The 9,541-nt window shown below is 51.4% G+C and overlaps 1 protein-coding gene across 1 annotated transcript in view; it reads left to right on the top strand.

The window, feature by feature from the left end:
• Positions 1–9,195, top strand: part of CNGB1 (cyclic nucleotide gated channel subunit beta 1) — a 57,605-nt gene extending 48,410 nt beyond the window's left edge. The window contains exons 26-30 of the mRNA XM_081216870.1: positions 2,601–2,742; positions 3,522–3,681; positions 5,496–5,593; positions 5,690–5,773; positions 8,733–9,195. Coding sequence (XP_081072996.1) covers positions 2,601–2,742; positions 3,522–3,681; positions 5,496–5,593; positions 5,690–5,773; positions 8,733–9,023 — 775 coding nt within the window. The 3' untranslated portion in view covers positions 9,024–9,195. The remainder of the gene's footprint in view (positions 1–2,600; positions 2,743–3,521; positions 3,682–5,495; positions 5,594–5,689; positions 5,774–8,732) is intronic.
• Positions 9,196–9,541: the final 346 nt, after the last annotated feature.

Here is a 9,541-nt window from a genome sequence, read left to right on the forward strand (position 1 = left end):
GAGTCAGTGACCTCACTTCCTAGCTATGGCCATTCTTATGGGGAAGCCGGCACACCAGGAAAGGGTTCCTAACCAGGGGTCCAGAGATTTAAGGGGGTCACAACCACCCCCTGAAATTGGAACTAAACTTTGGGAACATGCTGGCTTTTCTAAGGAGAAGCTTCCTAATAACTTTTGTTAGCTTTTCAAAGGGGTTTGTGTCCCAACAGGCTAAAAACCCACGTCCTGGAGCTGGGCCTGGCATCCATCACAGGTAGGCCTAGGAGGAATGGCAGGCAGGGCAGGGGAGGACAGGGCCAACCATCCGGGACTTCCCTCTGCATGGCCCTGGGGAGTTCTCACTGCTCCGTAGTGGAGAGGCACACTTTTCTGGCAGCATTACCCTTTTCGAAATGGAATCCTGTAGGGAACCCCAGGATATGCAAAAGTACAAGTAGTGAAGGAGAATTCCTGTAGAAATCCAACATCATCCATAATAATAACTTTCAAAATAGTGACCATTTCTTGAGTACCTGCTATAGGCCAGGGAGCTTAAGGACCTAAGTTCCTATATATTAATATTTGGTTTCTTCATCCTGCTCTGCTTTGGCCTGGTCTGGGGCAGCATGCAGGGGTCCCTACAGACCCAGTGGCATGGAAGACTTGGGAGGCCCTTAAGATGTGCCATCCATGCCAGTGGCTGACTTCTGCAGCTAGTAAGGGTTTAGGGGAAAGCAGGAGCTGTGTGGATATCACTCATCTTCTACTGGTGGCCCAGTGGCACCCAGAGCCCAGGCAGTGCCCAGGAAGCACCCAGGCAGCGCCCAGCTCAGTCCTCCTAAAGGCTGCTCAGCACGCCCTCTGGTGGCCAGGACTGGTATGATGGGGATTGACAGGGCAGGCCTGTCTCATGATTCTGAGATTTTTCTTGCACCAGGTGGTAATGAGGGGACAGGAGGCCCAGAGCCCTGCCCCAGGCCTCGCAGCTATTCAGAGGTAGAGCCCCCCCACTGCCCCAACTCCCCAGCAACCTCTGCTTCCCCACCCCCCAGTGCTGATTGCACGTTGACTTGCCTGTCCCCACTAGACAGTGAACTTCTTGAGGACATAGGTGAGTCTATTGTTCCCCACTGCTGGCACCAGTGACAGTGAAGGCTCTGATAGCTGACATTTACTGAGAGCCCACTGTGTGCCAGGCGCTCTTTTGCACCTCATGATCGCCCTGTGAAGGATGCTCTATTGCCATGTCCCTTTCAGGGGAAGGACAGTGAGGCTTGGCTAGATGAGTAACTTGTCCAGGTTATGCAGCTAGAAAGTAGCAGAGCTGGGTTTGAGCCCAGGCGGTCCAGCTCCAGAGCCCATGCTCAAAGCATGGTGCTGTATAAATAGCTGGTGAACAGAGCCCAGGGGAGGACAAACGTGGGGTCATTCTTGGACCAGATGATTGGCCAGCTGGATGATGTTCTCCATTTCCCAGTAGAGCAGGGACCCTGGAAACATGGGTGTATCAGTACACTGGAGCCAGGGCAGGCTCTGGGCAATTCCTGTGCCCTGGTGGGAGGACAGGAAGCACAGGAAAGCCTGCTGAGACTGCCCTGGCTTTAGGCCCTCCTGACCTCAACCTTGCTGACAGGAGGGCACGGTCTGAAGGTATGAACATAAGCACCTTGGTAACTAAATCCCTTTAAATAGCTATAAAGATTTTAGTTCTGTGTTGTTTAAGATATTGTAAAAGCTTAAGTTTATTTTTGTAGGACTTAATGGCTAAAAATTAGAACATAGCAATGGGGCTGCTCTGTTGGAGTAATGTACACTTGTAATTATAAATAAACATGCAAAACTTTAAAACAAAAAAAAAAAAAGGGAGGGACTGTCACTGCTTTGTGATAATTACACAAGCGCAGGCATTTCCTATGCCTTTTACCACACAGTAGGGCCCCATCACCCATACCTCCCTTTCCGATGATTCATGAGCTCGTGTCAAAGGCTTACTGATGGTGGGCGCTAGCTCAGAGAAGCAGATGACATCTGGTTTCCAGTCTGAGCTCTGGAACTTGCCAGCTGGTGACCATGGGTGTTCCCTTTCCCTCTGCAGCCCTCAATTTCACTATCTGGTTACTGGACAGGCAAGGGGGAGGGTCAGAAAAGGTGATCCTCCAGATATCTTCCACTTTTGAGCTTGTTCTTAAACCTCATGATGGGATAGCAAAGGAAAGACTGTGGACATTGAAAACATATTGAGGGAAACTGAGGGATCCCAGGCATCAGGAGCCAGAAAACCCTGGTTTATCCTCCTGCCAAGTCTTCTAAGCAATCTCCGGAAGCCTCAGTTTCCACATCCGTAAATGGGGATGACAACATGTCTCTGCAGGGTTGGGGCAGAGCCACACCAAAACCACACAGTACCTGAGCATATGCTCTACAAGCGGCACAGGGCTCTGAAGCTGGGAGAGGGTTTTTTCTTTTTCCTTTTTTTTTTTCGGTTTTGTTTGTTTGTTTGCACTTACGAGCTGTAAAGCTTTTTCTCTTTTGTACAGTGTACACGTATCCAAGCCAGGCTGCCCAGGATCGACAGGGCGGGGCCTGTGATGACTGAGGTCCCCTTCCTCTTCTCTCCCTAGTTACATTCGCTGTTACTACTGGGCTGTGAAGACCCTCATCACCATCGGCGGCCTGCCCGACCCCAAGACGCTCTTTGAAATTGTCTTCCAGGGTCTGAACTATTTCACAGGTGTCTTCGCTTTCTCCGTGATGATCGGACAGGTAGCTGGGTCACTAGTCTGTTCCAAACCACCTGCCTGAACGGCCCTTTGCCCTCTTGCTGCTGCCAGAAGCATCACCATCTGTGCCCGTTCCTTTCAGACTAGGCCCAGGAAACAGCAGTGGGCCGAGAGTTAGGAGCCTGGAGCTCTGGGACCCGCTGAGTGAAGGGGTGTGATGGAGGTGTAGGTCCCATTTCCTCTCTGAGGTTGCTTCCCATTTGAAATGTCAGTCCTTTGGGACAGCTGGAGAGTTGGGCTGAATGGCTTTCTGCAGGGGCTGAGGATTTGGGCTGTTCCCTTGGAGAGAAGCCCCCGGTGGATTCTAATGTACTGGGGGTGAGGCTCATACTGTAGTCAGTGCCTGAGGCAACCACCAGGGGTCCTCAGAGTTACCTTTGAGGGGCTCTGCTCTAAGGAGCAGCACTCCTGGTTCATATTTCCTCGGGGCGGGGCGGGAGGGTGGCGCGTGGTGTCAAAGTGACCTCTGGCACCAAGGGGCCACGTTGTACCAGAATCAGCCCAGCCCAGGAAGGCCTCCCCTCCTTGTGTGGCCCCAGAGACCTGAGGCCACGGGAGGGGGCCAGCAGCCTCGCTCCTCCACGTGCAGCATCGTCGGAAAACCTGTGTGTGGACATGGGATTCCCTCTCTCCTGATCACCCCCCAGCCCCGCAGGCACATACCCCTGGCCTGTGTTAAGTAAATGTGCCCACAACACACGTCCCCAGAGCCCGGCCCCGCTCTGACCCAGCGGCTCCCCTGACCACCCTCCTTACCCCCAGATGAGAGACGTGGTGGGGGCCGCTACTGCGGGAGAGACCTACTACCGCAGCTGTATGGACAGCACAGTGAAGTACATGAACTTATACAACATCCCCAGGTCCGTGCAGAACCGGGTCAAGACCTGGTATGAGTACACCTGGCACTCCCAAGGCATGCTGGGTAAGACCACGCCCCCTCCCCACTCCCCTCTCCGCCCCAACCCAGCTGTCACCAGCTCCCCCAGCCCGACCCCTGCCTTCCTGGGCCCTGGCCTCATCCCGTGTCCCTGAGGCCCCAAGCATGGGGGCCTCTCTTGGCCCCAACATTTAAGTGAGAGCGGCCTGGGGAGGCCTTGGGCGGTGCCCAAGTTAAGCCATCAGGAGACCCCTGAAGACTTGAAGGGCTTGTCTTCCGAATGCCGCCCCCCACCTTGAAATGCATCTCCATTCGAAGATGGAAGTACAGTTGGAACCAGGAGGGAAGGAAGACTCTGTCTCTGTTTCTCTCTCCTTTCTTCCTCTTCATATACATCCATACATATAATACATATTTTGTAAATTTTAAAAAATTCTTTTTCAGATTATTTTCCATTAGAGTTTATTATAATACATATTTTTTAATTTTTTGATGTTATACTTTGCTTCTGAAATTGGCTAAAACAATGCATTTTCATTCACTGCTGTTTCTGCTTTCTTGTCAATGATGAGGTGTGCTCCGTTATTCTTGCAAAGTGGGAGAATCTTAACTGTAAACTGTTTCCAAATACAGTGAAGTTTTCACAGATTCTAAATGGAATCCTTAGTGAAATTTGAATAGGTTAATTACATGTTAATTGACTTTATTTTTTTCCTGTTACTTTTTATTTTGGGGAGCTAGTAATTTTGTTTTCAGAGCCTAGACATCGTTTTGGAGGGCTCTGAAAAGCTTATGGACCACTGGCACTGTGCCTAGAGTCTCCCAAGGCCCTCAGAAAAATGAAAGGGCCCCCCAAGGCTTCTGTGGGGTTCACTCTGGTCTCAAAGAAGCCACACTTGAGGCCCACGGTCTCCTGAGTTGGGGGGTGTTGGCAAGTCTGTGGACAAAGCACATGACTACAGTTTCCAAGCCATGTTCATTTCCACTGCCTCATTCTGTTCTAGTGACAGCCTTGTGACTCTTCACAGGGGCACATGTTAAGGACCAGAGAGGGCTCTGACCTGCCCAGGGTTGCACAGACCCAGCACTTGAGCCCTAAGCTAATTGTGGTGCAGTGGACAGAGCATGGGGCTGGGGCCCCGTGGTACATTTCTGTCTCCAGTTACCGACCTTCACTCTGTTCCAGGCTCTCAGCTGCGCACCATAGACCCCATGGTGGGCAGACATACTGCTCTCCCGGGATAGGTTCTGAAGTCACAGGACCTGGGTGGGGTCCTGATTCCATTCCCCTGGGCTGCATGGACATGGACAAGTCACTGCCCTCTGGAGTCTCCCTGTCCTTGTCTGTAAAGTGGGTTATAGTGGGCACTTCTTGAGATGCTGGGAGGATTTAATGAAATCATTTTGGTAAAGCACTCTGTAAAACTGCCTGGCACATAGTAAGTGCTCCATATACTTTATTTCTTGCTAATGTTGTTCTTATAATGTGAGTGGAGAAGACAGATCATTGGCAAACAATTGCAGTAAAGGGTGTGATATGTGCTATGGCACAGGGACTGATAACATAATAGCTAGGTGGGAGGACGTCAAGGGAAGGCTTCCTGGAGGAGGTGACATGAGTGCTGGGTTCTGCAGAATGAGTAGGGTTAGCCAGGAAGGTGAAGGGGGTTGTTCCCAGTAGAGGGAACAGCATTGGCAAAGGCCTAGAGGCAGAGAGGGTAACCTCCCAATCTAGAGTGGTTCCAGGTGGTAGAGGAATGGTGTGCCTGGGGTCCCCGCCACTGTGGTGTGGACGGGCCCTGTGTGTGTGAAGGAGGGGCCCGGCTGTGCCTCTGAACCTTGCAGGGTCTCATTTGCAGACGAGTCAGAGCTGATGGTGCAGCTTCCAGATAAGATGCAGCTGGACCTCGCCATCGATGTGAACTATGACATCGTCAGCAAAGTGGCGCTCTTCCAGGTATGGCCCACCCAGTGTCCCCACCCTCAGGACTCTGGAAGGTCCAGAGCCCACACCTTCCTCTAAACGGCTCCTTTCCCCTCCTCTCGGGGCCAGGGCTGTGACCGGCAGATGATCTTTGACATGCTGAAGAAGCTTCGCTCTGTTGTCTACCTGCCCAACGACTACGTGTGCAAGAAGGTGAGTGGCCCAGGGCAACCTCAAGGCGGTCTGGGATTCACAGCCATCGCCTGTCGCAGCTGGGCTGGAGTGGGGGCCTGTGAAGGCACAGCGGGGGGAGCGGAATTGCCAGGAGGGGAGGAGGGTGGTGAGCTGACCCCAGGGCTCCTGGCTTGTTTGGCACGAGCAGGCTCTGTCCAGCTCTGGGCACTGAACTCAGATGTGCCTCAGGCCTTGCTCCCTCTTCCTGGGACCATGGGGGCCAGGACGAGGAGCCCCACTTTATAGAAGAGGAAAGTGAGGAGCATAAGGAGGGACAGGGTCTTGACTGTGTAGACGGACCTGCTTCCAGGGTCTTGGTCTTCCTGTCAGGAAAATGGGGCTGGAGGAGGGGTAGGATAGGTCAGAGGTTGCAAACTAATGGTCCCTGCATAGGAGCCAGCTCACAGATGTTTCATGGGGTTTTTTTTTTCCTTCTTTTTCTTGGCCCTAATCTAAAAATAAAAGTTTGAATTAGTCTCCAACCTTTAAAAGTTGGAAGGTTTCGAGAATTCCTTGGAGGTCCAGTGGTTAGGACTTGGTGCTTTCACTGCCATGACCTGGGTTCAGTCCTTGGTTAGGGAACTAGGATCCTGCAAACTGCGCAGCATTGCCAAAAAAAACTGGAAGGTTTCACATAAAAATCCAGATTTCCAGCTGAAATCAGAAAATCGGCTAGCATTGAGCCCCACTTTCCCAAATAGCCGGAGTCATGTGGAGTGGAGAAGGGGATGTCGTCCTCTCCTGATGTCACAGGTCCCACCAACTCTCCACTGCCCCACAGGCTGCCTTCTCTCCTTTACATCACCCACCTGATCCTGGGACTCATTTGGGTTTGAATGCCAGGGCTAGACAGTGTCTAAGGCCCCTTCTGCTCCCATTTTTTGGGATTCGAGGTGAGACCGAGGTCACTTGGTGAGCGAGTGGTCAGGGTGGAGGAGCTTAGTGTGTATACAGGGGTGAAAATATTGCCCAAGAACCCCCTGTGAGACTCAGGAACCCCTAGCCCCAGAAGGGCCCCATCTCCAAGTTGTATGCTGCATAACAGTGAAGTTTCTGGAAGCAAAGAGCTGGGGGAATGGGGACAAGGGTATGGCTGAGAATTTAAAGCTGCAGCCTTAGCGGCCAAGAGAAGTTTGGGAACAATAGAATGATTTGTCTGACATTGGAGCCACTTCCTAGCTGTGCAGCCTTGGGGAAGTGGCTTGCCCTCTCCGAGCCTGACTCTTTTCATGGGTAAGTAGGGATATTGATAGTATCTCCCTCATGGGGTGATTGTGAGAATTGAAGAAGATACGCATAGGGAGTTTGGCACCATGGCTGGCACAGAGTCGGTGCCACTGCTGTTGCTAATATCCTTGTGGGTGATGTAGACGTTACCTCTGATGAGGAAAAATGAATCAGATTGTTGGGAAGTTAGTTTGCCGTGGAAGCCGTAGTGAACACCTGGTGAACATGTGTAAATGGCGCCCTCTGCTGACAGGTTTGGTGCTGTGACAATCTCGCTGAGACAACCCGAGGCCACCCCAGGACCACCCCTGGGCGGGTCAGTGAGATGAGGGTGAGCTCTGCAGCCCCTCACACTTCAGCCCCATGTCAAATTGGACACTGAAACAGGGGAACGAGACTTTCTTCCTTTTTGTTAAGAAGGCCATGCATGTGTGAGATGCCCAGGGAATATTTGTCAAATGAATCAAAAGCGTAAGCCAAATCAAAAGCATAAGCCACTTACCAGTCTTTGGTCTCTCTCCCTTTACACACACCAGGTGTGGCTGATAGGTATCAGGCCAGGGCACCGGTCTGTGAAGGCATGAGGATTGGAAGGTGCTGGCAGACTGGGTATTTCTGATTCTAGTCTGAAGCAAAGCTATTCATTCATTCGTTCATTTGGTTTAATTTGTGACTAAGACCATTGTATCAGTCTGCTAGGGCTGCCATAACAAAGTACCACAAATGGAATGGCTTAAATGACAGAACTGTATTGTCTCACAATTCTGGAGGCTAGAAGTCCGAGATCCAGGTGTCAGTGGGGTAGGTTCCTTCTGAGGACAGTGAGCAAAGGATCTGCTCCAGGCTTCTCTCCTGGCTTGTAGATGACTGCCTTCTCCCTGTGCCTCTTCACATTGTCTTCCCTCTACGCCTGTCTCTGTGCCCAAATGTCCCTTTATAAGGACACCAATCCTATTGGATTAGGGGCTCACCCAACTGCGGTATGACCTCATCTTCTTTTAACTAATTACATCTGTAATGACCCTATTTCCAAATAAGGTTACATTCTGAGGAGCCGGGGGTTAGGATTTCAACATATGAATGGGGGTTCATAACAACCATGAACTCTGGGTTCATGGAACCAGACTGCCTGTTTTCAAATCCCGGCTCGGCTTTGCTTAACTTTGTGACCTTGGGCAGAGCTCCTACCGCAGAGGGCTGTTGAGGACTAAGCAGGCTCAGTCACATAAAGCACTTAGAGCAGCGCCTGGCCCAGGAAAGCGTTAGGTAATGCTGGTCATTCCTATTAAAGCTGTTATCATTCCTATTCAGTAAGCAAATGCCGCCCAAGCGCCTGATAGCATATGGGGGAGGCACAGGTATCAGCTGATTGTATGAACCTCTGTGAGCTTTTCCATGCCTCTGGGCCCTCCATGGGTGCGTATGATTGGAAATTTACCGAATTTCCAATTCAGAAATACACCTGGGCCTTGTTATCTAGCATTTTCCATCACACCACTAACTCCCCACCGTAATCCTGCAATCTACAGGTGGGGAGACTGAGACCCCGGAGGGGAAGTGACTATCTCCACACCACATACCAAGTCGGTAGGAGGGCTCGATCCCAGCCCAGGTTCCTCTGCACTGTGCCACCGGCGCCTGGGCCCAGCCCTGCTGCTTCTGTGGTTGCTTTTGGTGATGACAGAGGGACTCGCCCCCTTCTCTGTTTCAGGGGGAGATAGGCCGGGAGATGTACATCATCCAGGCGGGGCAGGTGCAGGTCTTGGGTGGCCCGGATGGGAAGTCTGTACTGGTGACGCTGAAAACTGGATCTGTGTTTGGAGAAATAAGGTCAGAACGGGGTGAAACAAGGGGACCTCGGCAAAGGCTGGGGAAGGGAGGGATGGCCAGTGGGTGGGACCACGTCCTCAAGGGCCCTTCGGTGGGTCTGAGGAAACCGCTATGCATGCAGCACTGGCACCTGCTGACATATGCAAGGTGGGCCCGGCTCTCACCCGTGTGAGGCCATCGTGATGCTCCAGGCAGGGGTGAAAATGAAGATGCTAGTGTGATCAAAACTGCAGCCTCCTAAGGGTCTCACCTCCCTCCCTTCTCTGCCCCAGCTTGCTGGCTGTTGGGGGCGGGAACCGGCGCACGGCTAACGTGATAGCCCACGGGTTTGCCAACCTCTTCATTCTGGATAAGAAGGACCTGAATGAAATTTTGGTGCATTATCCTGAGTCTCAGAAGTTGCTCCGGAAGAAGGCCAGGTACATTTTTTTTTTAATAAAAGAAATCCATATATACTTTAGTGTGTATTTCTTAAGGACTCAGACTTTCTCTGACATAACTGTAGTACCTTTCTCAAAATCACGAAATTCAATATTGAAGCGATACTTATCTCATCCCTAATCCATAGTCAAATTTTGTTTATCGTCCCAATAGTGTCTTTTATAGCTTTTCTTTTCTTCTTTTCCATTCCTGGATCCCCCACTGCATGATGTTGCTATTTTAGTCTCTTTGATCTGGGATCAAAGTTCC

Source organism: Mesoplodon bidens (genome assembly GCF_964165515.1).
Source record: "Mesoplodon bidens genome assembly, chromosome: 18".
NCBI lineage: Eukaryota > Metazoa > Chordata > Mammalia > Artiodactyla > Ziphiidae > Mesoplodon > Mesoplodon bidens.